Source organism: Phocoena sinus, chromosome 11, assembly GCF_008692025.1.
Source record: "Phocoena sinus isolate mPhoSin1 chromosome 11, mPhoSin1.pri, whole genome shotgun sequence".
In the NCBI taxonomy this organism is placed as follows: domain Eukaryota; kingdom Metazoa; phylum Chordata; class Mammalia; order Artiodactyla; family Phocoenidae; genus Phocoena; species Phocoena sinus.
The window spans coordinates 72,123,007-72,149,931 of NC_045773.1; the positions used below are offsets into that span (position 1 = coordinate 72,123,007).

Consider the following 26,925-nt stretch of genomic DNA (forward strand, 5'->3'; position numbering starts at 1 on the left):
CAGTGCTGAGGATCTCGGGATCCGGTGGAAAAACAGCTTCTTCAGGTGATAGGTTCCAGATCTCTGGGGGCGGGGACGCAGGGAGTGGGAAAAGCGGAGCCCGGTTAGGTGACCAGTCCAGAAAGCCGCCTGCTTCTGGGAGCCAAACCAACTCTACCGCTGAGGTAACGCCAGAACCGGCGGTGTCTGGTTTCGGGGCGGCAGCAAGGGAAGGTCCCGCTTTGTGGGCGGGGTTGGAGGCGGGGAGGTCCGGCAGGGGACGCGCTGTCACTCTGCTCCATCCCCGCTTCCTGGTCAGCGTCCCGCCCCCTCGGGTGCCTGCTCCCTGCCTGCGCCTAGTACTTGGGAACGCGTATTCCTCTGTCTCTGGGAGGGTCCTTCCCTTCCTCCACCCTCTGCTTTCCTCTCAGGTGAGGCCTCCATGGAGCGGTTCCTGGCCCAGTTGTGCGGCACCAGCGCGTTGCAGCCGCTCCCTGTGTGGGAGGGGGACACCACCGGCCACTGCTTCACCCAGCTGGTGCTCAGCGCCCTGCCCCACGCGCTCCTCGCTGTGCTCAGTGCCTGCCACTGGGGCAACCCGAGGTGGGTAGAGACGGGTGCAAGAGATCTGTCCTTGTGTTCTTGCAGACCTCACTCGAAACCCATATCTCCGCGGAAGTGTAACCGAAATAGTGAGATCTCTGGAGTAGGGGGCAAAAGTAGAATAAAATGTGGGCATGACCACTCTGCGGCATTGTGGCTGTCTGGGGCAAGTTACCTGGCTTCCCTGAGCCTCATAACATCGTTGGGAGATTTAACTTAGATAATGCATTTAAGCATATAGTGCAGTGCTTGGCACATTTTTAAAGGCCTGATGAATGGTAGAAATCATCACTTTTGTAGATTTTCAGATGCGCAAACACAGTTGTCATGAATTGGAGGCAAAAGTGGTTGAGCAATGTTTTTAAGCCAAAAAGGTTAACGTGTGCCGAAGATGTTGGACCAGTTTCTCACCACTTCCACCTAGGAAACCTCAGTGTTTATAGGCTAAGAAAAGCATATGTACTCGTTGGAGAGGAAGCAGTCGGTAGAAGAGAAGAGCAAAATCAGAACCTTATTCCTTCCTGAATTTGGGGCTATAAGGTGTAGGTGCTAAACTCACCTTGATTTTGTACTTAGTTCCTGCATGTCTAGATATGGCTTAAGTTAATCTCACTCTGGCTACTGGTAAGGCAGGAGGAATGTCTGGTCTGTCTTTGGGAGTCCCTAGTCCAATGGACAGACTATGTCCTTACCTAAGATGAGTTAGAGGATGATGAATCCCTTCCTTGTGTAGGAGAGGCTTCAGAATTGCTTGGTCTGGGAGGAATCCTGATTTGTCTCTTATGCAGAGACAAAAGTCTGGAGAGGGTTAGTCAGCACAGAGTGACACTGACTAACTCAGAAGGATTATCTGTGCTCAGAGGAATATCTTTTTAAAAGTTGGCCTAGGGCTTCCCTGGTGGCGCAGTGGTTGAGAGTCCGCCTGCCGATGCAGGGGACATGGGTTCGTGCCCCAGTCCGGGAAGATCCCACATGCCGTGGAGCGGCTGGGCCCGTGAGCCATGGCCACTGAGCCAGCGCATCCAGAGCCTGTGCTCCGCAACGGGAGAGGCCACAGCAGTGAGAGGCCCGAGTACAGAAAAAAAAAAAAAGTTGGCCTAGTCCTTTGGGATCTCACAGTGTAAGGAGAAGGCAAGAAAGACCAATATGTAATCCACAGAATTTGTGGTTATCTCACTTCATTTAACAGATTTTTGCAAGTTGCTGAAAAGGTTTAGAGAGATCCAGAATCTCAGACAGGAAAGGACCTCAGAGGGCTTTGGGTCCAGACTCCTCACTGCTCACTGTGCTGATGAGGAAAATGAGATGCAGAGAAGGAAAGAGTCTTGCCTGAGTTCATAAAACTGGTTAATGGCCAGCTTGGAGCCAGTGTACCAGCCTCCAAGGGCTCACAATGTTCTTCTGTCCCCACATCTTAGAAAAAAGAATTATTAAAGGTTGACTTTTATCTGAATATAAACCCCTCCATATAACTGTGATCACTGAATTTTTTAAAAGAAACCCAAAACATTTTGACCTACAATTAAAATTTTCAGTAACCCAGCCCTACCAACAACAAAGGGAATACAGATTTATATGTTTTTATATGAACCTCTTCTTATATGAACCTTCAAGGTGTTCTGATATGTACTGTTGCAGGTGTGTTTTCCTGCACTTGAGTTTTTTAAAAATTAATTAATTAATTAATTATTGGCTGCATTGGGTCTTCATTGCTGCGCACAGGGTTTCTCTAATTGCGGCGAGCAGGGTCTACTCTTTGTTGTGGTGCGCGGGCTTCTCATTGCAGTGGCTTCTCTTGTCACGGAGCATAGGCTCTAGGCACGCGGGCTTCAGTAGTTGTCGCACGCGGACTCAGTAGTTGTGGCTCGCGGGCTCTAGAACACAGGCTCAGTAGTTGTGGTGCACGGGCTTAGTTGCTCCACAGCATGTGGGATCTTCCCAGAGCAGGGCTCGAACCCGTGTCCCCTGCATGGGCAGGTGGATTCTTAACCACTGCCACACCAGGGAAGCCCCCCTGTACTTGATTTTTAATGCAGGTAGATAACCCTTTTGTTTATTAAAAACGTTTTTTGCAAGCCAAGATGATACAAACAAAACTGAAAAGAGGTTTTTCTTCAGCTAGTGGAGTCACAAAAATGATCCACACCGTCTTCTACAGCCATTGGAGAAACAGAGATTAGAATATTCTGAGGCTTCAGAAAATTTAGGCTATAGTGTTAGTGTATAGAAGCTGTATGTAAGTCAAATTTTTATCTATCTAATAGTGCTTCGGATGAATTTAAGGGTTATTTTATGTAGATACTTTTGTAAAAATGAAAACTCATCTCTTAGTTGTTATCTGTAAGAAAATTCAGGTTTTGGGGTTTTTTTTTTGTTTGTTCTTTGGTGTTTTTTGTAATTAGGGTCTTCATGTTCCATACAACATTAACTCAGAATTTTTTATTTCTGTGGCAAAAGAATGACGAGAAATGGTATAGGTAGATGAGAAAAATGGGTTAGGTTAATCCAGGAAGATTTCCTGGGAGAAAAGACCCTGAGTTCCAGAGTAAAATGGGATGGAAATAAGGTATACAGGCAGGAAAGTGAGTTGGTTCCCTCTAGGTAAGTGAGTTACTGGAGGTATGTCTGGGCCCTGAGTCAGCCACGATATGCCTCCTTTTCTCTTTTCCCCCTTGTCCCCAGGAATCCAGGTTACATCCCGCGCTGCAGTCCTGGCTGGCGGGTCCGACTTGCATCCTCCTTCCTGCTCTCCATTTTTCCACTGCTAGACCTCTTTCCAGTCGTTTTGCCACCAGGAGCAGGCCCAGGGCCCATAGGGCTAGAGGTGCTGGCCGGGGGCGTGGCAGCTGTGGCCTGGATCAGCCACAGCCTGGCCCTGTGGATGTTGGCTCACTCCCCTCATGGCCGCTCCCGGGGGCCCTTGGCCTTGACTCTGACTGCCTTCCTGCCAGCCCCAGCCCTAGTGCTGACCCTGCTATGGCACTGCCAGCGAGGCACACTTCTGCCTCCACTTCTCCCAGGGCCCCTCTCCCGCCTATGCCTTCTCATCCTGCAGCTGGCTGCACTCTTGGCCTATGGACTGGGCTGGGCAGTCCCTGGGCGGCCACAGGAACCCTGGGCCCAGGGGCCCCTTCTCTCCGAGGGACAGGAACCCGAGGTAGCTGAAGATGGGGAGAGCTGGCTATCACGCTTTTCCTATGCCTGGCTGGCACCATTGCTGGCCCGTGGGGCCCGTGGAGAGCTCCGGCAGCCCCAGGACACTTGCCGCCTCCCCGACAGGCTGCACCCAACCTACCTAGCCCGTGTCTTCCAGGCACAATGGCAGGAGGGGACCCGAATGTGGAGGGCCCTGTATGGGGCCTTGGGGCAGCGCTACCTGGCACTTGGACTGCTGAAGCTGGTGGGGACCATGCTGGGATTCTCAGGACCCTTGCTACTGTCCCTACTGGTGGGCTTCCTGGAGGAGGGGCAGGAGCCACTAAGCAATGGCCTGCTCTATGCCCTGGGGCTGGCCGGTGGGGCCGTTCTGGGCGCTGTGCTGCAGAATCAGTATGGGTATGAGGTGCGGAAGGTGACACTTCAGGCACGGGGGGCTGTGCTGAACATCCTGTACCGAAAGGCTTTACAGCTGGGGCCCAGACGCCCTCCCACTGGGGAGATCCTGAACCTACTAGGCACCGACTCTGAGCGGCTGCTCAACTTTGCTGGGAGCTTCCATGAGGCCTGGGGCCTGCCCCTGCAGCTGGTCATTACCCTCTACCTGCTGCACCAGCAGGTGGATGTGGCCTTCGTGGGTGGTCTCATCCTGGCACTGCTGCTGGTTCCCATCAACAAAGTGATTGCCACCCGAATCATGGCCAGCAACCAGGAGATGCTACAGCACAAGGATGCGCGGGTTAAGGTGAGGGGCCGTTTGGGGTCCCTCAGTCATCCAGAGTCCCCAGGTCCTCCCGTGCACTGTGCCTGAGAGAGTGAGTATGATCTAGAAGTTGAGAGCTCAGACTGGAGAAAGACAGACATGGGTTCACATCCCAACTCTACCACTTACTAGTTTAATCACTTCAGACAAGTCACTTAACCTCTTTGGGACTTCGTTTCCTCATCTGTAAAACGAGGATAATAATAGCTTGCCTCATAACACAGTTGGAGGATCGTATGAGATACCGCTTGGCAAGTACCAGTCACAAAGTAAGCACTAAGTAAGTGTAGCCTGTTAGTAATATTATAGTATTAGCTCGTGCAGCCCTAAGAGCAGCCCTAGGAGGTGGGAAGTAACCTGTCTGGGGCCAAATGGGATTTTAGTGTTAGAGCCAGGACCCAGTCTCCCACCTCCTCATCTCAGGCACAGAGCACCCCACAACCACATGTGAAGAGGCCTAGGAGAACCCCAGCTACCTCTTAGGGGTGGGCTGTGGGGAAAGGAGTAGGTCTCTCTCCTACCTGGGCCAACTCTAGGTGTGAGGGTCTGGCTGAGTCGTTCTGGGTTGTGCGGTGATTGTAGTACCTTTCCAGAGGGGATGGTGGGCTTAGGGGTCCATACAGCGTAGTTGTCAACCTCTTACTGGAATAGTTCTGAGTGCTAATGGGGAGGGGGGGTGTCTCTGAAAGTTGGTTATGGCATGAGGCCTTTTCCCCTACCTATGACAGCTATTGACTAGTCTCCAGGGCCACCTGGGAAGGCTCCAGTGCCTCCCTGGCTTGCAGGCTGGGGATGTTTGAATGTTAGGATTCAAGGAGTTCCTCTGGCCCTTGCCCGTCTTGCCTGGCCCTGTCCTCTGCCTGACTCTGGGCTGTGGTGTGCCCTCCTACACCTGTATACTCCTATAGGAATAGTTCCCATACCACCCGACCCCCCCCCCCCCACCCCCGCTTTACTCTCCACTGCTTCATCTAGGAAGGTGGGAGGATTCCAGCTCCAACCTGCCCCCAGCTGGAGCATATGGGGGCTCAGAATACCTGACATCTTGTGCCAGGAGCCTGGGGGAGACTGAGCAGAGGAGAACACACGTGAGCAGTGTCTCCACTTTGTACTGCTCTCTTGTCCCCACCCCTAGCTCATGACAGAGCTGCTGAGTGGCATTCGTGTCATCAAGTTCTTCGGGTGGGAGCAGGCGCTGGGGGCCCGTGTAGAGGCCTGCCGAGCTCGAGAGCTGGGGCGACTCTGGGTCATCAAGTACCTGGATGCAGCCTGTGTGTACCTGTGGGCTGCCCTGCCAGTCGTCATCTCCATCGTCATCTTCATCACCTATGTCCTCATGGGGCACCAGCTCACTGCCACCAAGGTGAGGACCAGGAGGGGAGGGGAAAGCTGTAGGAATGCATGGGAGAGAAGCAGCAGCACGGAGACTGCAGTGGAGTGAGGGGTGGACTGGGGCCTTCAGTGCTGGCTGGGAAGGAGGGATGGAGGGTCCCTGGCTGCCTTATCCTTTCCCAACCAAGAAGAAATTCTCTGAAGGGACTTTTCATCTGGGGCCTCGGATATACAACCCTTCCCTCTGCGAAGGAATTCCTTTCTTTCCTCTCCTCTTCCTGTCCTACTTCTGGTTAGGTCCCCTTATCCTCATTCTGATGGCCTTGGAGGAAAAGTTCACGATCCAGTGCAAGGTGGATCCAGTGCTGGGTATAGCCGGGTGACGTTGCTACTTGGAAATTCTGAGAAGGTCTCAGAGTGAGCTAGGTGTGTGTGCTTATCAGGGAGCAACCTGGATCCCTGGAGGAGTATCTGGAATTTCTGGGATTCTTGGACTGGCCACCTCTGCCACCTCTAACCCAAGATTGTCCAGCAAACTCCTCAGTTTTGCTGCTGCCCTGTTTTCCCCTCCACAGACCTGTCTGCAGGGCCACCCATAGAGCAGGCCTTCAGATAATTCCCGAGCTTCAGGTGATGCTCCAACCCTTCCCCCCACCTTCGACCCCACTTAGGTGTTCACGGCCCTGGCCCTGGTGCACATGCTTATTCTTCCCCTCAACAACTTCCCTTGGGTGATCAATGGCCTCCTGGAGGCCAAAGTGTCCCTGGACCGGATCCAGCGTTTCCTCGACCTTCCCAACCACAACCCCCAGGCCTGCTACAGCCCAGGTAATGGGAAACTGGAGGGCGGAACCTGGCACAGGGGAGGAGGGAACTGTAGCCCCTTGGTTGCCGTACACGGATGCTGCCAAGAGGAGCCAGAGGCAGCAGAACTTAGGCAGGGCAGGTGGCCATTTCCTGGGGGAGAATCCTCAGACCAAGACTGAGGCTGATTTAGCCCTGGGCAGGTAGATTGTGGATTAGAAGCCCAAGCTGAGTGGCTTCTTCCTTGTTCAGATCCTCCGACAGAGCCATCTACAGCCTTGGAGCTACACGAAGCCCTCTTCTCCTGGGACCCAGTTGGAACCAGCCAGGACACCTTCATCAGTCACCTCGAAGTGAAGAAGGTTGGTTGGTCAGACACCCTAGCAGAATCCCCGGACTGACGAGGGACATGCAAGCTCAGTGACCGATAAACAAGGACAGAGCCAATCATAGCAAGATGGCCCAGTGGCTCTAATTACTGAGGGAAGGACCAGAGGGGTTTTGGTGAGCAGGTTCTCATTGGAGAGGAGATGATACCTTATCTCTGAATGTCAGTTTTCTAACACACAGCCACTTCAGAGCAGTCACATCTCTCCCCTGGTCACCAGACCATTCACATCTACCCAGTCCAGTCCAACAATTGCATTTTTCTCTCCGTGTCCCTCAGGGGCTGTTGAGTTCAGAACAGACTCCAGAACTTATCCAGCATCTTCCCCAGGCTAGGGACCTCCGGGAGAGGCCCAGCAGCACCTGCTCAGAAGGATTTTGAAAATGGTACAGATAATCCTCTATTTAGCCTGGTGAAAAGGAATCACACCCTGTGACTCACACCCTGGCATACATCATCAAAGAAGCACTTGAAAGAACATTCCTGGCAGGATGGCAACTCCTCTTCACCGAGTCCTGAGTTTTCACTCTCCCCTGACCCGTGTCCAACCCTTTGCCCCACAGCTCAACCCAGCGTCCTCCAGTGGAGCCTGAACTGCCTCTGCCGCATTTGGCTCGTGTTTCTGGCTTGGGCTGAACGTTTTGTTTTTCCTCTTAGTTCAGGCAAGACAAGGCTGGAATTTTTGAAAGGAATTTTACTAATGTGTCAGTTGGGGCTTTTTTGGAGGTAAGTCATAGAAACCCACTGGAGCTAGCTTAAGCCAACAAGAATTTGTAAGGAGGATATAGAGATGAATTGCGGAATCCACAGGCAAGCACATGGGCAGATCTCAGCAGCAGCCCAGAGCCAGGCCTCGACTCGCCGAGCAGCTCCTTCCGTCTGCTTCTCTTTCTGTATCTGCCTCATTCTTCTCTCTCTGTGGACCTGCTCTCCACCGAGTAGAAGACAGGCCTGCAGAGAGCCCTTCCACTTACAGGCCACAGCCAGGAAGAGGGAGGCTTCCCAGGGAAGGGCTCAGGTTGGTCTGGTGTCCGCTCGAAGATAGGCTAACCCTGGCTGGCAGTGTGGGACATCACAGACAGAGCTGCTAGGAGCCCCACCTGTTTCTTTTTTTTTTTTTTTTGCGGTACACGGGCCTCTCACTGTTGTGGCCTCTCCCGTTGCGGAGCACAGCTCCGGACGCGCAGGCTCAGCAGCACATGGCTCACAGGCCCAGCCGCTCTGCGGCACGTGGGATCTTCCCAGACCGGGGTACGAACCCGCGTCCCCTGCATCGGCAGGCGGACTCTCAACCACTGTGCCACCAGGGAAGCCCCCACCTGTTTCTATGGAAGGAATTTTTTTCCATTGTGTACAAAGAGATAGCTCCATGAATGTATGTTACAACTAAGCAAGGAAGGGAGCACAGAGAATTTTAAACTGCAAATCACAGAAATGGGTACCTGTGCAAAACATTGTTTTTGCCCCGAGCTATTAGAAATCTAGCTGCAGGGACTTCCCAGGTGGCGCAGTGGCTAAGACTCTGCCTGCCAGTGCAGGGGACACAGGTTCGAGCCCTGGTCCAGGAAGATCCCACATGTGGCGGAGCGGTAAGCCCGTGCGCCACAACTACTGAGCCTGCTCTCTACAGCCTGCGAGCCACAACTACTGAGCCTGTGAGCCACAACTACAGAAGCCCGCACGCTTAGAGCCATGCTCCGCAACAAGAGAAGACACCGCCATGAGAAGCCCGCACAGCACAACGAAGAGTAGCCCCCTCTCACTGCAACTAGAGAAGGCGCAAGCACAGTGACGAAGACCCAACGCAGCCAAAAATATATAAATAAACTTATTATAAAAAAGAAAAAAAAAAAAGAAATCTAGCTGCAGGTGGAGTTAGCCAGACCAGCATCCGGGCCCCAAAGCCTGGAGTCCTTCCTTCCCCTCACCACATCCTGGGTCGCCTGCCTCAGAGCTTTCCTTGGAAGTTCTCGGGCAGTTTTCCTCCCGTGCTCTCTGGCACACTGCTGCTCTCCAAAGGCCCTTCACACAGTGAAACTGATGCTTCTCTGAGCGGAGAATAAAACACCCTACTCCCCTGGGGCCACACAGCTTCTGTCACTGAGGCACAGCTCAGCCTGTGGGGTGGAGAATTCTTTCCCTCCAGGCTAACTGGGGCCTAGAGAGAAGCCTTCATGGGATGATTGCTATCCCAGGGCCTCAGGAGGGAGACCTGACACTTGTGTGGCTTCCTCGCAGGGTATGCTGGTGGGCATCGTGGGGAAGGTGGGCTGCGGGAAGAGCTCACTGCTGGCTGCCATCGCGGGACAGCTGCACAGGTAAGCAGCTTCCAGCACCCCGTGTCCTCAGCTCTGCCCTTCGTCAGCACTTTCCTGGCCCCTGCTACATGGTGGACACCTTTTTAGAGGCCACAGGATGCCAGGATGAGCAAGACATGGTCCCTTTCTTGGGAGAGTTTTCAGTCTGTAAAGGGGAAGGAAGTGAAAGTGGGTTCTCAAAACCATCACACAGAGTGTTAGAAGTGCTGTAATAGTGAGTGAAGAAATAAATGGAAACAGCCAGCATCAGCTACTCTTTCAGAAAGTGCGCTTGTGCACGAGAGGGATCCAGAGAGGAGCAGAGGTGTGAGGGAGGGCCTTCTTATTTCGCGGTGAGAATGAATGAGTGCAGGGTGGTGGCCACACTCTCTTCTGAGCACATCGACATATGACAGCTGCTTGGCTGCAGCCAAAGAGCAATTTCTTCCCTCCCCAGTCCAGAGTGAGCCTCCAGCCTTATTAGGATCCCTCGACCTCAGTGGCTGCCGATCTAGAGAGCCATGTGACGTGGAGCGGGACCCCGTGTAAAAGACAGCAATCTGGAGAAGCTTCTGAGAGGCAGGGGCTGGGCAGAAAGGGGACCAGCGGGGAGCCAGCCTCCCATGCTGCTGGCCTGGCTCTCTGCAGGCTGCGGGGGCGGGTGGCAGTGTGGAGGCTGTCCAAAGGCTTTGGCCTGGCCACCCAGGAACCCTGGATCCAGTTTGCCACCATCCGAGACAACATCCTCTTTGGGAAGATGTTTGATGCCCAGCTGTACAAGGAAGTGCTGGAAGCCTGTGCCCTCAACGATGACCTCAGCGTGAGTGCCTGGCCGCCCACTTCCCCGCGTCCCTAACACCGCAGGTCAGAGACTTGCTTCTCTGGGAGGGGGTTGCTTGTACTCAGGCATCATTTACCCAGGACTGGCCATCAGGCTTTGATCCTCCCAGAGAGTCCAGCTTCTGCACAGGGCCTGGGGGGTGGGGTGGAGACTGGGTGTTCCACACAGCAGCCGAGGGAACCCTGCAGCCTTTGGGACTAGGGGAGGGTTTCCTATGAGGCTTAGCTCTCTGTAGGTCTGGCTAATGGTCTGATTCAAGAGGCCTTCTCCCACCTCCCACTGGAAGAGTCAAGGTTATTCTAGAGAAGTCTGGCAAGCCCATCAGACCCCCCACATCCAGAATGCTAAATTTAAGGGGGATGAGAGTCCAGCTTTCTCCCGTGACTTTCCCACCCAACCCCCATATCCCCTGCAGGACTGTCATCAGCACAACCCTGTCCAGGTAGATGTGGAACTTCCCTGGAAAGGAGGACCTTTGACTCCAGCCATGGAGCACCTTATGTCCACTTATCATTTGTTTCTACATCAGGCATTTCCCAAATGTCTCCTGGGTACTGGGAGCTGTTCTGGGTACTAAGAAAAATGAGTCACAAAGCTTTTCCCTCAGGGGAGCCACCATCTGGTCGACCACAGGTGCTTCCTCTGGTATGGGGACCCCTTAGCTAAGGAGACCTCTCGCAAGGCCACAGGATACCTCTTCCAAGGCTCGGGATACCTTCCTTCTCTAAAAACCTAGGAAAGTTTCACTTTGAATTTGGCCATCTTCATCCTTGCCTGTTAAAAAGGCAGGGTAGTGAGTGTGACGGAGTGGTTAAGGATCTACATTCGTGTCCTGCCCTTTACTAGCTGTGGAATGACCTTGGGCATGGTACTTACTCTGAGCTTTGGTCTCATCTGTGAAAATGAAATAATGTCAACTTCGTAAGGTTGCTGTGGGGGTCAGATGAGATGATGCCTGTAATGTGCTCAGCACATAGAAAGTGTTCAACAGGGGACTTCCCTGGCAGTCCAGTTGTTAAGACTCCGCGCTTCCACTGCAGGAGCCACGGGTTCGATCCCAGGTCGGGGAACTAAGATTCTGCATGCTGCGTGGCGCAGCCAGAAAAACAAAAAACAAAAAGAGGAAAGCTTATTAAAAATTCCTCAAGAAAAAAAAAGAAGAAAAACGTGTTCAACAAATGCTCTTTTTTGTTGGGAGTTGTGGTTTGTCCCCTCTGGCTCACATACCCCAAAGTCAAGTCCAGTCTCCTCAAGTTCCCTGGCTCTCTGACCCCCGCCATCTCTTCCCTGCAGAGGGATAGGAAATGGGGTGGAAAGTATTGGGGGGCTCGCTGACCAACACTGCGGGGCCTGTCCTGTCAGATCCTGCCTGCTGGGGACCAGACAGAGGTGGGGGAGAAGGGTGTGACCCTCAGCGGAGGACAGCGGGCCCGGATTGCCCTTGCTCGTGCCGTCTACCAGGTAAGTTGAAGATGGGGGAGCCCGGAGCCTCAAGAGCTTCGCTGGGGAGGGGGCAGTGTGGGGATATTTTCATAGGCATCCGGTTTCTTCCCTCCCCCCTGCATACTCCTAAGGTGTTGGTCCCTTGGCCATCCCATCCCCCTTTTGTAGATTGAAGGCAGAATTAAAGGCTCTTTAAAAAGCATTATGTGGCTTGAGGCACTGGGACCCAGCAAAGCTGAACACTGGCCCTGGGGCACTGGCCTTGCATAACTGGAGGGAAGTCCACCCTCTGGTCTCACCACCTTCTTTACTGCTGTAGCCCCAGAGTTCCTCTCAACCGTATTCCCGGATGGCCTCAAGATCACGTCCTAGGAGAGGTCTGGGTTCTGGCCAGAGGACTTGATATCCATGATGCCCCCACCTCTCCCTAGGAGAAAGAGCTCTATCTCCTCGATGACCCTCTGGCCGCCGTGGATGCGGACGTGGCCAACCACCTGCTGCACAGGTGCATCCTGGGAGTGCTGAGCCACACCACGCGGCTGCTGTGCACCCACCGCACCGAGTACCTGGAGAGGGCTGACGTGGTGCTGCTGATGGAGGCTGGGCGCCTCATCCAGGCTGGTAATGTGGGCCACCAGGGTGGGAGCCTGGCTGAGCGAGGGAGCCATCTGCTCGGGTGCGGCAGATGGATTGTCAAGTGCAGACTCTGCCACCCCCTCTGTGTGTGATCTGGGCCCCGTCATACTTCTGTCTAATGGGAGACCCTCTTCTGCCTTCACAAAACTGGTGTGAGGAACAGAGAGCAGGAGGGAAAGGAGCCTGTGGCTTTGTGACGCAGGCTTTGTGACTGGGAGCTTTGGGAACTTAGAGGCCCAGGATCTCAGAGAACAGTTTGATGTCCTCGGAGAAAGGAAAGCAGTCAGGTTTAGAACAATCATTTTATTTAAAAACAAATAAACAGAAACTCTGATCGATTATTATCCAGAGGGACATGACCATTGGCACGTTCAGTGGAGAGAAACAGGAGCAGATGAGGCTCCACCAGCGGGTTAGGACTTCCAGGAAGCATGAGGAGAAAGCCCAGCGGTAGTGAGCGGTGCCTCTGGACAGGGTTCTCACAGGTGGCCGTGACTCTCCTCCCTGGGGTGAACATTTTCTGTCTGTGCTGATCAGACTCCAGACACAGAGGGATGGACTTGATGGTCCTGCTCAGGGTCTGCGGGTCCAGGGCACAGCCCTGCTAGGGTAGGTCAGGGAGGGGGTCCAAAGAGCATGGGAGGTGGATTGGCTCACATGTCTAGAAAGGCATAGAATATACCCAGAAGAGCCCCCTCCTAATCTCCCCTGCTGCCTTCCAGGGCCCCCTTCTGAGATCCTGCCATTGGTACAAGCTGCCCCCAAAACCTGGGCTGAGGATGGACAAGAGTCTGACCCAGGTACGGCCCGGGGTGAGAGGGAAGAGCCTGCTCTTCGCCACCACACTTGTAGGGAGATGTTTCTAGGAAGCTTGCCTGCCCCTGAGAACACTAAGGTTTCCAACTGTCATCCTGTGAGCTTAATACCCCCCCGCCCACCTCTCTGATTCTCACAGTCACAGCCCAATCAGTACAGAACCCAGAGAAAACAAAGGAGGGGCTGGAGGTGGAGGAGAGCACGTCTGGCCGCCTGCTGCAGGAAGAGAGCAAGAAGGAGGGCGCCGTGGCCTTCCACGTGTACCGTGCATACTGGAGGGCCGTGGGCTGGGGCCTGGCCCTCGCCATCCTCTTCTCTCTGCTCCTCATGCAAGGTAGGAGTAAACCCTGCAGGCCTTCATCCCACCCCCAGCCCTGTCGCCCAGGTCCCCATCACATCCATCACCTGTGCTAATCACTGCAAAGCCCAGACACTCAACCATGTGTGGGCGACAGCTGGGACTAGAGACATGTCCCCAGTTCTGAGGGTCCCAGGGGCCGGGAGCCGGGGGGGAGCAGGGATGCTCCGTAGCCGCCTTCTGATCTGCCCCCAAGGCTGACTCCCGTTCTGCGGATTCAAGATCACGCTCTCCCCAGAGTTGAAGGGTGATGGGCCCAGGAAAGAAGTGCACACTGGGGAGGACATAAGGTGGGGACGGCTGGGGAGGAGGGTAGAAACGGGGCTGTCTGAATAGAAAGAAGAAGATGAGCTGTCTGGCAGCTTTCTCCTTCCCATCCCCACCCAGCAACCAGGAATTCGGCTGACTGGTGGCTCGCCCACTGGATCGCTCAGCTGAAGGCAGCCAAGAATAGCTCTCAGGAGGCGCCAGCTCCCACCAGCCTGGGCTCCGCAGGGCCACTGTCTGCCCAGTTGCTCTTCTTCTTCCCCAGAAGCCTCTAGTGAGTGGCTGGGGCCAGGAGCAGGCCTGGGGCTCTCAGAGTGGTTGCCAGGCAGGGAGTGAGTTGGGGGGGCTGGTGTTCCAGGGCCTGTGTCTCCTGGAGGGTGGGGAGCAGTGGCGTTGGGAGGGGCCGTGGGGAAGGGACCCCTGAGTGGCCCCACTTTGGGTTACCCACAGCCCCCTCCCCACCACCCAGCACCTCAGTGTTCCCACTGCCCAAAGCTGCCCCCAATGGCTCCTCAGACATCCGTTTTTACCTCACCGTGTATGCGACCGTTGCTGGCGTCAACTCCCTCTGCACCCTCCTCCGGGCAGTGCTCTTTGCAGCGGGCACCCTCCGAGCAGCCGCCACCCTGCATCGCCGCCTGCTGAGTCGAGTCCTCATGGTGAGGGGATGGGAGGGTGGGGGTGGCATGGGGGGCCTTTCCCGGTACCTGGGCTCCATCAGGGGCCTGTCCCCACTCCTGGTCCTCAGGAGAAAACAGCCCCTCACAGATGGGTGCAGCACTTGAGACCTGGAGAGGCCAAGAGCAGAGCAGCTGCCTGGGTTCAAACCAATTACTTAGGCCTATAGCTTTCTCATCTATAAAGTGGGGAGAAGAGAATCTTCCTCAGATTTACTTCCGGCGCAGAGGACTGAGCTAATCACCCCTTAGTTCATGTGAGATCCCTTTTTAATTTTATGTATTGGTCCATTCCTATCTATCTGCAAACCCTGCTTTCATTTCCTCTCCTTTCCTTGATAAGCAGCCGTCCTAGGTGTGTTTAACATGCATCTTTTTGGCTTTTTGCAAAATGCCTGTGTTTTGTGTGCACGTAGTTTCACAAATGACATTCCTTTTCTCACAGTTTTCATTTAGAGTCTTTCTGAGGTCCATCCCTGTTGCTGTGTGTATATATAGTCTGTTGCTTGCCCCATAGGTCATTATGGGGATTAATCAGTACATCGAAAGTGCTTGGGATATAGTACCTGGCATATACTAAGTGCCCAATTACAATTATTATTACCGATGTTGTTATTATTACGAAGCTCTTTTTTTGTCTGTTATCTTATTAGGGCCTCATTATAACCCTGTGAGGTGGGTACTATTATCCTCCTTTTACAGATGAGGAAACAGGCTCTGAGAGTGTGTGCAACCTGGGCAAGGCTAGTTCTGTGGCCGTGAACCCAGGACATGTGGGTCTTTCCCTTGCCTTTCCAGGAGCAGCTGCCCATTGTCTGCCCACATCTTCAGGCTGTGAAGGAATTAATTTCTCATAAGCTGGCTTTAGGAAATGCTTCAGCAAGCCTTTTGACCTAGTGCCCTGCCTTAAGATAGGACTGATCCCCAAGTAAAGGCAGAGAGTTGGGGGACAGGGAAGGTAGAGAAAGGGAAAGGGTCTTTGAGACCGTACCTCCCAATAGTAAGTAGTCTAAGTAGCTAGCAGTTACCAAGCACCTGCTCTGTGGCAGGCAGACCCTACTAAGCTCCTGACTGCTGTCTGTGGCTTCAGTCCTGCTCTCAGCCCCGGGAGGTACAGTTTCATTAGTATCCCCCTTTTTGAGATGAGGGACAGGGGCCTTGAGGAGATGAAGCCCTCTTACGTGGGGTCTCACATCTGGTAAGTGGCAGGGCTGGAATCCAAGAAGCAGTCTGACTCCGGAGCCTGAGCGCTTGACCATGGGACAGTGTGGACTTTGACTGCCGCCCTCCCCACTCTGTCCCGCCACAGGCAATCAGGATGTTCCTCCTAACATCTAACTAAATCTCACTCATGGCCTGAAGACTCCATCTTCTGGAAAGAGATTAGCTACCTGCCCTTGAAAGGGGGGTAGGCATGCCTAGCACAGAAGTAGAGGGGTGGCCCGCCTGGCCTCTCAGGGCCCCCGCTAGCCAGAGGGATGGGAGAGACTGTCTCTTTCCCACCTGGGGTATTCTTCCTCTAAGCTCCTCCAGCCCCGCCTCAGTGCCCCCAAACTCTGGGGACACTTTACTCCTTTCCTCTTCTCTACCTTGGGCCTTTCCCCCCAGCCCACCTCCCCCGGGGGCTGCCTCCATGGCTTCTCCGCTGGCCCCTGCCCTGGCCCACCCACACCCCTCCTCCCAGGCGCCGGTGACTTTCTTCGACGCCACGCCCACGGGCCGGGTCCTCAACCGCTTTTCCTCCGACGTGGCCTGTGCGGATGACAGCCTGCCCTTCATCCTCAACATCCTCCTGGCCAACGCGGCAGGCCTGCTGGGCCTCCTGGCTGTGCTGGGCTCTGGCCTGCCCTGGCTGCTGCTGCTGCTGCCGCCTTTGAGCCTCATCCACTACCGCGTGCAGCGCCACTACAGGGCCTCCTCGAGGGAGCTGCGGCGCCTGGGCAGCCTCACCCTGTCTCCTCTCTACACCCACCTGGCTGACACCTTGGCGGGCCTCCCTGTGCTCCGGGCCACTGGGACCACCTACAGGTGTGTGAGGTCCGCCTCCTCCAACCAGTGCGAGGGGGGTGAGGTGCTGGGGGGAGGGGGGACCCCTGAGAAGAAGGGGGTCGGGTCTCAGTCTCCTGAGAAGGGAAGGGTGGGTGAGGGCATAGGGGGAAGAGGAAAGAAACAGAAAAGGGGGAGAGGTGACGCTGAACAGACCCCTACGAGAGAGCACATTGGCTCCTCCGTACCACTGAGGTGCAGCCTGTGGGCGTGCAGGTCAGCTCCGAGGAGGAGGCATCCTACGGGCAGGGCGTCTTGGCAGGTCCGTGCAGCTGTGGCGTGGCTTCCCCCAGGTTTGAGGAGGAGAACCAGAGACTCCTGGAGCTAAACCAGAGGTGCCAGTTTGCTGCCAGCGCCACGATGCAGTGGCTGGACATTCGGCTACAGTTAATGGGGGCTGCAGTGGTCAGCGCCATCGCAGGCATCGCCCTGGTGCAGCACCAGCAGGGCCTCGCCAACCCAGGTGCCGCCCCGGGACCCTTCACTCTCACCTCAGAAGTGTGTTATTCCCAGCACCTGCCCCAGACCTCTCCCTGCACTGCCCCTACAGCCCAAAGCATTTTCACTTCCCAGCCTGGGTTCCCTGTGAGGATATGTTGTAATTCTCATCACCCGCGTTTTAGAGTTGAGGAAACTGAGTCTCAAGGAGTCACTCACCCTGGTGGTCGTGGATCTGGGACTAGTCAAGTCTTCTGATCTCTGCCCCTCCCTGCTCACCCGTCCTCAGCACTTAGCAACTGGCCCTAGCCCACCTGCCTTCCACCCGTCCTCCCTCGTAGCCTTTCCACTCTGCTGCTGCAGCCAGCCTCCTGTGGGCCTGGGCTGGCTCCTGCATCTTCTTCCGTCAGTGCCAGCTTCCTCTAAATGCCCACGGTCCACAGCTCAGGGTTCGCCCGTTCTCCCCAGCCATCCCCACACACATCCCAGCGTCCAAGCCTCCCCTGGCGATTGTGTTCCCTTCCCCCAGGACTCGTGGGCCTATCACTGTCCTACGCCCTGTCCCTGACGGGCCTGCTCTCCGGCTTGGTGAGCAGCTTCACACAGACAGAAGCCATGATGGTGAGCGTCGAGCGGCTGGAGGAATACTCCTGTGACCTGCCCCAGGAGCCCCAGGGCCAGCGGCCGCAGGTAGCCTGCGCCCTCACCCCAGCCTGGTGCTAGAACCCTGAAGGATCCTCCTGACAGCCCCAGTCTCTCCCCCAGTTCCTTTCCTTGTGCCCCTTACCATTTTTTCTCTGCTCCTGTACCGTCCCCTGTGATCTCCCTGATTTTTGTGTCCATCCCCCCATCACTCCTCGTTTCCCCCACCTCTCCTCTCACGGCATCCATCCCTCATTCCTCTCGCTTCCACTCTCCTCATTCCTCCCCGTCTCACCCATCTCCCTCCCTCTCCCACCCACGGACCCCACCAGCTGGGCATTGGCTGGCTGAGCCAGGGGAGCGTGGAGTTCCAGGATGTGGTGTTGGTGTACCGGCCAGGGCTGCCCAATGCCCTGGATGGGGTGACCTTCTACGTGCAGCCTGGAGAGAAGCTGGGCATCGTGGGCCGCACGGGCTCTGGCAAGTCTTCCCTGTTGTTGGTGCTCTTTCGGCTGCTGGAGCCCAGTTCTGGGCGAGTGCTGCTGGACGGCGTGGACACCAGCCAGCTGGAGCTGGCCGAGCTCAGGTCTGGGGGAGGGAGGAGAGGGGACCAGACTACTGGCACTTAGAGGAAGGCCCAGTTAGGAAGGCTTTATATAAACTCAGGGCAGACAGGGTTGATCAGGTGAGACGGAGGATGGGACAAGCAGGCGAGGATAGTGAGCTGCCAGTGCTCAGGTAGGGGTTCATAGCTGTGGTCCTAAGGTTTTCACCTTCCCAGTTTCATCTTGTACTTCCCAGCATACACCTTCCGCTCTAGACCACCAGTCACTGCCTCCTGAGTCAGAGCCTCCCAGGTGCTGTGACCTCCGGCTTGGCAGGCGGTGCTTGGGACAGCTGGAGACCTGGGCCAGTTTCCTCTGGCCACGAGGGGTCTCATCTGGAGCTAAACACCCCTCCCAACCACGTTGCCCTAGTATCATTTTTTCTGAGTTCCATGATGTGGAAAAAGGTAGGGATGCTCTGTCCTAAAGCCCATTACTGATCCCAGGCCCTGGCCCTGGCCTTCCTGCCTTCTCTTCTAACCTGTGGTGGCCATAGGTTGACCATATGGCTCCTCAGGACCCAATTTCAGGCCTGCTTCCAACCTTGAAGCATCCTCTACCCAGTCATTCCTTGGTCCCTTCTGGTCATTCTTTGCCATCCACTGCTGTCCCGTGATTGGAGTCAGTACCATACAGTTTAGCTCGTGCTTGTTCTGTTTTGCCCCTCAGTGAGATGTAAGCTCCTTAAGGGCAGAGTCTAGGCCTTTGGTTCCTTTGGTATTCCTCATAGCACTGGCACCGTTCTAGGTACATGGCTGACCAAGCGGGGAACAGGACGGGGGTTATGATCAGGTCTTATCCCCAAGCTTTTCTGAAGGGCTGGACCTATAGCTAAAACCTGTGCTGGGAGCAGAAATGGCCACATCTCCAGCCAAGACCCCCACGTCCTGTCCCGTCCTCATCCCCCAGATCCCAGCTGGCAATCATCCCCCAGGAGCCCTTTTTGTTCAGTGGAACTGTTCGGGAAAACCTGGACCCCCGGGGTCTGTACGAGGACAGGGCCCTGTGGCAGGCCCTGGAGCAGTGCCACCTGAGTGAGGTGATCATATCTATGGGTGAGTTCTAGGTCCTATCCTGCATGGTGGCAGGAGTGAGCAGGGAGGGGGTTGAGGGAGGCTCAGAACCCAGGGATGAAGATGCTGCGCTTTGCAGGTGGTCTGGATGGTGAGCTGGGCGAGGGGGGCCAGAGCTTATCTCTGGGGCAGAGGCAGCTGCTGTGTCTGGCCAGGGCTCTCCTCACAGATGCCAAGGTAAGACAAGAGGAAGGGACATTCGAGAGGGCCAGGAAGAAGGCAGGGGACGTGTGAGGGGTGGGGGGTGAGGAAGTGGACTGGGGAGAGGTCTCAAGGGACCTAGTTAGAGCTGGAGGTGGGGAGCTGTGGGCTGGCCTGCGCCAGACCAGGAGGCGGGGGCTGGGGCTTATGTAGCAGCCACTGCTGACCCTCTTCTCCCTCCTCCCTGCTCATCCTCTCCACATGGTCCAGATCTTGTGTATCGACGAGGCCACAGCAAGCGTGGACCAGAAGACAGACCAGCTGCTCCAGCAGACCATCTGTAAACGCTTTGCCAGCAAGACAGTGCTGACCATCGCCCACAGGTGTGTAGGCATCCAGAGTGAGAATCTAACCAGGGGCTAAGGTGTCATGGACCCATAGCCTCCCTTCCTTTCAGAAACCCCAGGGGTCAGGGCTCTAGAGATTCCAACCCCCATGAATCTCAGCTCTGTGTTCTCCAGGCACCAACCCAGGCCCTTTGTAGCGCATTGTCTGAGGGAGCCTGCAGCCCCTCCCCTAGCACAGAGCCAGGGGCTGAAGCCTGTGGGGCAGGCTGGTGCTGTCCAGAGGAGAAGAGGAGGGAAAGCAGGTCAACTTTCTCTAGGGCGTTGTCCTCCATCCCCACGCTGACCACCCTCTCCCACGCAGGCTCAACACGGTCCTGAACTCAGACCGGGTGCTGGTGCTGCAAGCCGGGAGGGTGGCGGAGCTGGACTCCCCCGCCGTCCTGCGCAGCCAGCCCCACTCGCTGTTCCAGCAGCTGCTGCAGAGCAGCCAGCAGGGAGCCCGCTCCTCTCCCTGAGGGCCCCGAGTCCCCGCCCCACAGGGCCTCGCTCTGTCCTACCCACTGCTGCCTGGCACAGGGGGGCCTGCCGCTTGTTTACACCCTTCTGTGGCTCTACCTCTCTCTCACCTCCGCAGAGGGGAACAGGGTACCCCGGCTTCCTCTTTACAAACCACTCCTTCTCGGGGGCAGAGTCCCGCGGCTTCCCCAGAAGCAGGCCTCTGCTCTGGCCCTCTTGCATCTGGGACTCCAGGCGGATTTTTTCTGACAAAGGAGCCCACATGCACTTCCATAGTTTTATTTGATAAAGTTCCATCTTACACTCTGTATTAAAAAAATAATATTTCTGGCATGAGGCTGAGGTCCCTCAGTGTTGGGTATCCCAGCTGAGGGGTGGCGAGAAAGGGCCAATCCACTCTGAGCGGCAGAGGAGGCGAAGGAGGGGGCAGGAAAGCCCCCACCTCCATCACAGTGCTGTGGTCTTCCCAGGCTCAGGGGGCAAGTCAGGCGGCAGGGGGAGCCCTGCCGACAGCATGCTAACCTGACACTCCTGGTCCTGGCGCGCCGGGACATAGTGTGGGGCAGGGTAGCAACAGGGTCCGGGGGGGCAGACACCCCGGCGCCAGGCCCTCAGCGTCAGCAACACCGTGGACAGGACCAGAGTGGCAGTGACAGCCCCAAACAGCACCACGGCCACCAGGCTAGACTCGCCCAGCCTGGCCTCTTGCCTCCGCACTACCTCCTTCACGGAGATGCGCAGCAGACCGGCGCCCCCACTGTGGGGAACAGGCCCCGTGGCAGGTACCACCACAGCCAAGGTGGGCCCTGGGGGGATGTCCGCCATGGTGGCGGGATCTGGGACGGGTAAGACTAGCTCACAAGTCTTGCCACCATAGCCACTTGGGCAGAGACAGTCAAAGTCGTGGACCCGGTCCCGACAGCGGGCCCCTCTCTGGCATGGGTGGCTGGCACAGTCATCCAGGTTGATGGTGCAGAAGCGCCCAGCAAAGCCCTCAGGGCAGAGGCAGGAGAAGCGGTTGATGCCGTCCAGGCAGGTGGCGCCGTTAGCACAAGGCCGCATCAGACAGTCGTCCACGTTCACCTCGCAGCGGGCACCCACAAAGCCCGCCAAGCAGCGGCATGTGAAGTTGAGGGCGAAGCCCTGGTCGTCCTGGCACTGCCCGCCATTCCGGCACGGGGAGCTGAGTGGGGTGGGAGAGGGCATTTTACCGACTGCCATCTGCAGGGTAGCCCGGGTCGACATCCTGATCACTGCCACCACTACCACCCCCCTTCTAGCTATGTCACCTTGAGCCACTTTTCTGTGAGCCTCAAATGCCTCATTTTAAAACTAGGATTAGAGGAATTCCCTGGCGATCCAGTGGTTAGGACTGTGCTTTCACTGCCAAGGGCCTACGTTCGATCCCTGGTTGAGGAACTAAGATCCCACAAGCTGCACAGCACGGCCAACAAATAAATAAAAGTGTTACAAGAAATTTTAAAATAAATGTTTAAAAAATATATAAAAATGGGATAAGAGCAGTACCCAGCTTCCCAAATGGTAAGGGTTAGATGAGATAATCTAGGGTCAAGCAAGTAGCAGAGGGCCTGGCCCCAAAGCAAGGCGCAAGGCAAGTGTACGGTTATTATCCACGCAGGCTCTCAGGCTTGACGTGGAAATGAGGAAGAGTCCAGACCTGTAGGCCATTTCCCCATTCACCACGAGGCATAAGGCTGCTGTGTGGAGCAACTTCAGGGGCTGCGTGCCACCCTTCCTGGGAGGATGAGGGGAGTCCTAGGCCCTCAGCCTCCCCACCCAGGGGAGTCACACATTGATGTGTTACACCTCCAGCCCCTGTAGATTTTTGTTGGAGAAATGGTTCACATGGTACCAAAAAAGTTGAGAAACCCTACAGATACTCTGACAGACTGGGTTTTATCTTCGAGTACCCCCGTGTGGGACTTCTGACCGTCAGCCCTAACACTGCCCCACCATCCTCTCAACAGTCCTCTCTCCTCCATCACCAGATCCTCATCTAACCTGGGGCCAGCACTCACCCTGCCTGCTCACAGGGTCCGGCCTTGCGCTCACAGTCACGCCCGTGGAAGTCCGGTGGGCACACACAGTGGTACTTGCCGCCCCCATCATATACGCACTGGCCTCCGTTCCGGCAGGGGGACTGTGTGGTACAGATGTACTCATCTGGAGAGGAGACCAGGAGGGCTCGGGGTTAGCCCCTCATGTCTGGCACCCAGACCTGCCCAGGCCCCACCCAAAGTTCTGTGGGTGTGGCTCGTACTACAGTCCCAGCCCGGGCTGGTACAGTGTAGTGGGGGGAAACAACAACACTGAATTTGGAGTCGGGAGGCACTCAGCCCTGGCCCTGTTAGTCTGTCTCAAAGTGCCTTTGGGCAAGTTGTATCTTGTCTGTAGATCTTAGTTTCCTCATCTGTGATATGAGTACAGTTTTCTGCAGGTGTCTTGCCTACCACATAGGGTTGTGTTTAGGACCAGTTCAGACAACAGAGGTATAAAGTCTAAAATTATAAGCTACCATATATTTTCGGGTTTGAGCCAGACACAAGAGGCGCTCAATAAATAAGGATGGACGTTCTCCCAAGACACATGGGGTCCCCAGACAACAGCTACCCTCTCTACTCCCCTACCTTTGTCACAGAACTTGCCTGCCCAGCCACTGTGACAGATGCACTGCCAGGGCTGGTGGCAGGTACCATGCTGGCAGCCAGGCATCCTCACACAGCGCTCACAGTGCAGCCCCTCCCAGCCTGGGTCACACCTGATGGGGAGAAGCACAGGGTCAGGGCTCTGGGTAGAAGGATGTGAAGAAATGGAGGAGGCAGGATCAGAGCTTCTAGGAAACAGACAAATATGACAGCCCCCAAGTGAAAGCAGGCCTATCCCAGGTTGGTATAGGGCTGTGCAGGGTCACGGGACACATATATGGTATCAGACCATCAGACACCAGCATTCAAGTCCTGGTTCTGCACTTTGTCTAACCTTTCTGAGCCTGTTTTTTCACCTGTAAACTAGGGATACACCTGGCAGGGATGTGTAGAGGAGGAAATTACGATGATGTCTGTAAGTGCCCCCAGCACAACTCCTGGCATGTCTGAGGTGCTTAGAAACATTTTTTTTAAGAAGAGTGACCTTGAAAGGTCATCAGGACTATCTTCCTACCCTGATTCCAGGGCAAAGGCCTGCTCTACTTCGGAGAGTCCCAAGCACCCTCAGCCCCTCCAGGACCTTGCCCTGTCAGCTCATTTCCTTATGACCAGACACTCTTTTCCTCCTGCTGCAGAATTTGCCCAACCCCACCCCACTGAGTCAATTACTCAAATTCATCAGAAAAGACTCTCGTAAGCGCTTCTCCCCAGCAACCCTTGCAACAGCCTTTCTTTTCCAGGCTAAACCAATTCTATTTATGTCTTTCCTTTATCTCCCCTTTTCCTTATGGCTCCCACTCTCCACACTCCCTCAAGCTTCGGGTCTTTCTCCTGGTATCTTGAAGAGGAATGTTGCAGAATGCCTGGTTGGGAGAGTGAAGTGGGGAGCCATAAGCTAGAAGAAGCAAAGGAGAGGCAAGGCAAAGGGGAACTGGGGAGGAGTAAGCACAGGGTGAAGGGCTGGCCTTCTGCCCTGTGTGCCATGTGCACGAGGGGATGGGGAGAGAGCAGTAGAGTCTTAAGCCCCTAGACATTCTGCTCTGGGGCTTGAGCTGGTTGTGGGTGTGGAGGCCCGGGAAATGTGGAGCACAGCGTTTGGGAGCACGTGCTCGGAGAGGTACCTGCAGGAGCCATCAGGCGCACAGCAGCCATGGGCCAGGTCACAGTGGGAGCTGCAGTCATCAGCTGAAAGAGATTGATGTGAGAGGAGTGAGCGCGGGGTCAGCGCTCAGCTGCCTGAGATGCGGGGCTAGGGAGAGGATGCAGGGTCCCAGTAATTGGGTGGACTCAGCTCTGGGACAGGGCAGAACAGAGACTCATCCCATTCCAAAGGGATGTCCTGGGTGTCGCCAACCCCGCGGGTCGGAGCGCCTGCAGTGCCATCTCTGGCCGGCAGAGGTCAACGTGCAAGCGAGGGACAGCCGGACAGGGCCGCGACCTGAGCCCAGGGGAGCGCTCACCTCGGGCAGGCTTTACGGGTGCCCCCAGGATGCACAACAGGCACACGAGATGTAGGCAGCGGCAGCCGCTGGGCATGGTCAGCCCCGGCCCCGGGAGGGACAGACGGACCGCCAGACGTGCTGACACCTGTGGGACGGCACAGGCTGGGAGGCGGCCGGACGCGGAGATAGCGGCACAGATTCCGGTTCCGAGTGATAACGAGCCGAGAGGGGAGAGGGGCATCCAGACAGAAAAAAGCGGTGGGGGCAGCGGAGGGGGCAGCGGAGGGCGGGGGCTGGGAAGGTCTGAGCAGACGAGGGGATTGGAGACAGGAACCGGGAGCGGGCTCTGTAGGAAGGAGTTGAAAGATGGGCAACGCAGAGGGAGGTCAGGACACTGGAGGGGCCGGGGAACGCAGTCGGACGGAGAGGGACATGGAACAGCGCCGAGGGGCGTCCTCGAGCACGGCGGCGACTAGGGGGCTGGTTCCCGGCAGCGAGCAGTCTCTGCCCCCCACCTCCAACTCCCCGCAGGACTTGCTCCCGCATCCCCTTCCTACCTCCACGGCACTCGGCTCGGCCGCGGCGCGGGGCCTGGGCACCCCAGAACGCCCCCAGCCCAGCGCGCCCCTGCCCTCGCGGTCCTCACCTCGGGCTGGGAGGCGGCGCGCCCCGGGGCGCAGAGCGAGGCCGGATCCGACGGACTCAGCTGAAGGGCTGGGCCGGGGCGCTGGACCGCCCTTAGCGGGTCGCGGGGCCAGGCGCCCAGGCGGCTGCCATGCGAGCCAGCGCTGGGGAATCTGGGGCTCAAGGCGACCCCGAGCGGCGGCGGCGGCGGCTCTTCGCACGCGCTCAGGCCGCCTGCCAGGCGCGGCGTGTGCCGGCGGAGCCCGCCTCCCCCCTCCCCTCCCGGCCCGTGGCCGGCCCGCCCCACACCCGCCCGCGCCCGGCGCCCACCCCCGGCGACGCACCGCGCACCCCCGCTCCGGCGCTCACCCTTCCTCTGGGCCTCGCGCTCTTCTGGGACCCCACCCTCCGCAGCCGCCCGACCTCTCCGCACCTCGCTCTCCCTGATGGGAGGAGGAAATTATGGGAGTCTAAATGGGAGCAGACTGTAAAGGGTCGGCCAAATGTGCACAGCCGTTATTCTCCATCTCACATCTCCGCTTTCGTGACCCGCTCTGCTCACCCCACGCCCCACCTCTGCTCTCACCAGCCCGCTTCCCATCATGCTTCTCATATATATCCCATGCACGTTCAGGGCATACTTGCCACTCCTGGCCCTCCTCCTGTCACCAGCCCACGCCTCCTCCATTTGTAAATCCTACATCACCTGCTTAATCTGTCTGCTCCCCTCCTCCTCCGCCCCGTCCGCTTCTTTCCCCCATCATTGCCAACCACAACCTTCCAGGATCGATCCGTGCCTAAGTATTAGCCTGGCCCACTCACCCACCCCCTCCATCCCTCCTTCCGTCACGTCTGTCTTTCCTACCCCACTACTTTCGTGACCACTACTGGGAAGCTTCTCTGAACTGGGAACGCCCCTGACTTTGTAAATGTGCCCCCCAAGTTCCCACCTGTGTACCCCGGAAAACATCCATTCTTGACCTCAGGCTAATCGTCGACTGCCCCAAACCCAGAGCTCAGACTGAGAGAGTTATGTAGGCGGAGTGAGGGAGCTCTATCCCTCCAGGCTAATGGCTCAGAGATATCTGTTCGAGGCAGAGGCAAGGGCAGGAAACCGTTTCTTGTTTGCACAAGGCAAGAGGGCAGCGATCAGGACCACCACTGTCCATCTCTAGTCCTTCAAATCAAGATTTCACCAACTTTGGACTTCCCTGGTGGTTCAGTGGTTGAGAATCCGCCTGGCGGTGCGGGGGGACACGGGTTCAAACCCTGGTCCGGGAAGATCCCACATGCCGTGGAGCAACTAAGCCCGTGTGCCACAACTACTGAGCCCGCGTCCCACAACTACTGAAGCCCGCGCGCCTAGAGCCCATGTTCCACAAGAGAAGCCACCGCAATGAGACGCCTGCGCACTGCAACGAAGAGTTGTCCCCGCTCGCCACAACTAGAGAAAGCCCGCACGCAGCGACGAAGGCCCATCGCAGCCAAAAATGTAAAAAAAAAAAAGATTTCACGATCTTTAAGTTCAAAACATGGGAAGGAGGAGTCCTAACCCGTGCAGAACAGCTTCCCACAGACACCCCCCCCAACAAGTCGGAGCCGCTGGACTAATTTTTCTTGCATTCTCCATTGGACAGAACAGCCACACCCACCCTATCTTCCTAGCCACCTTCCCTGGAACTCTGATCACCTCTTTCCTCAAGAGCTTTCTAAATTTGAGTTGAGTAATGCCACGGCTCTGACCATTTATTTTAATTTTTTTCACTGAAAAATTGCAAAGAACCTATCATGTCCAAAATTACTGTAAGTCAAATAGATTATGGTATATCAACCCTATGTGACTATTAAAAGTCACCTCTTGGAAGTCTAAAGATATATTTTTTTAAAAGCTAAGACTACGTCAGGTGAAGGGGAAAAAAGGCAAGAAACAAAACAGAATGTGTCTCAATGTTGGCAGTGATTTTTTTTTCCTGGATGATGGAGTTATAGGTTATTTTTTCTTATTGCTGCTTTTCAACATTTCTC

General features: G+C 56.0%; 2 protein-coding genes across 9 annotated transcripts; one reads left to right on the forward strand and one right to left on the reverse strand.

Moving 5' to 3' along the window:
* ABCC10 (ATP binding cassette subfamily C member 10) lies at positions 1 to 20,471 on the forward strand. 5 transcript variants are annotated; one of them, XM_032648992.1, is made up of 22 exons: positions 1 to 208; positions 411 to 582; positions 3,265 to 4,483; positions 5,637 to 5,864; positions 6,505 to 6,661; positions 6,890 to 6,999; positions 9,264 to 9,343; positions 9,971 to 10,142; positions 11,526 to 11,624; positions 12,038 to 12,227; positions 12,965 to 13,042; positions 13,198 to 13,392; positions 13,804 to 13,957; positions 14,153 to 14,342; positions 16,045 to 16,388; positions 16,700 to 16,869; positions 17,374 to 17,534; positions 17,819 to 18,072; positions 19,001 to 19,146; positions 19,244 to 19,341; positions 19,576 to 19,688; positions 20,014 to 20,471. In XM_032648992.1, the coding sequence occupies exons 2-22, from the start codon at positions 422 to 424 to the stop codon at positions 20,165 to 20,167; spliced, it is 4,473 nt and encodes a 1,490-aa protein (XP_032504883.1). In that variant the 5' UTR covers positions 1 to 208; positions 411 to 421; the 3' UTR covers positions 20,168 to 20,471. The 5 variants fall into 5 exon arrangements, with proteins under 5 accessions (XP_032504883.1, XP_032504882.1, XP_032504885.1 ...); XM_032648991.1 differs by having other exon boundaries at positions 5 to 164; XM_032648994.1 differs by lacking the exons at positions 1 to 208; positions 411 to 582; positions 3,265 to 4,483 and adding an exon at positions 309 to 410.
* On the reverse strand, positions 20,432 to 25,474 carry DLK2 (delta like non-canonical Notch ligand 2). Of its 4 annotated transcripts, none has more exons than XM_032648999.1 (6): positions 25,270 to 25,474; positions 24,295 to 24,421; positions 23,956 to 24,019; positions 22,817 to 22,947; positions 22,208 to 22,352; positions 20,432 to 21,351 (listed from the first exon to the last, which is right to left on the reverse strand). In XM_032648999.1, the coding sequence occupies exons 2-6, from the start codon at positions 24,368 to 24,370 to the stop codon at positions 20,616 to 20,618; spliced, it is 1,152 nt and encodes a 383-aa protein (XP_032504890.1). In that variant the 5' UTR covers positions 24,371 to 24,421; positions 25,270 to 25,474; the 3' UTR covers positions 20,432 to 20,615. The 4 variants fall into 4 exon arrangements, with proteins under 4 accessions (XP_032504890.1, XP_032504888.1, XP_032504889.1 ...); XM_032648997.1 differs by lacking the exon at positions 25,270 to 25,474 and adding an exon at positions 24,923 to 25,126; XM_032648998.1 differs by lacking the exon at positions 25,270 to 25,474 and adding an exon at positions 24,834 to 25,102.
* Between the last annotated feature and the right edge of the window lie 1,451 nt (positions 25,475 to 26,925).

What these genes read in the sequence shown, in the direction of transcription:
- ABCC10 (XM_032648992.1), top strand. Translation starts at nt 422, where the DNA reads ATGGAGCGGTTCCTGGCCCAGTTGTGCGGCACCAGCGCGTTGCAGCCG. An exon ending in ATCGCGGGACAGCTGCACAG is followed by an intron (nt 9,344 to 9,970) that starts GTAAGCAGCTTC and finishes GGCTCTCTGCAG; the next exon opens with GCTGCGGGGGCGGGTGGCAG. An exon ending in CTCTCCTCACAGATGCCAAG is followed by an intron (nt 19,342 to 19,575) that starts GTAAGACAAGAG and finishes CACATGGTCCAG; the next exon opens with ATCTTGTGTATCGACGAGGC.
- DLK2 (XM_032648996.1), bottom strand. Translation starts at nt 24,517, where the DNA reads ATGCCCCTCTCCCCTCTCGGCTCGTTATCACTCGGAACCGGAATCTGT. An exon ending in AGGCAAGTTCTGTGACAAAG is followed by an intron (nt 22,353 to 22,816) that starts GTAGGGGAGTAG and finishes TCTCCTCTCCAG; the next exon opens with ATGAGTACATCTGTACCACA. An exon ending in GGACCCTGTGAGCAGGCAGG is followed by an intron (nt 21,352 to 22,207) that starts GTGAGTGCTGGC and finishes CACCCCACTCAG; the next exon opens with CTCCCCGTGCCGGAATGGCG.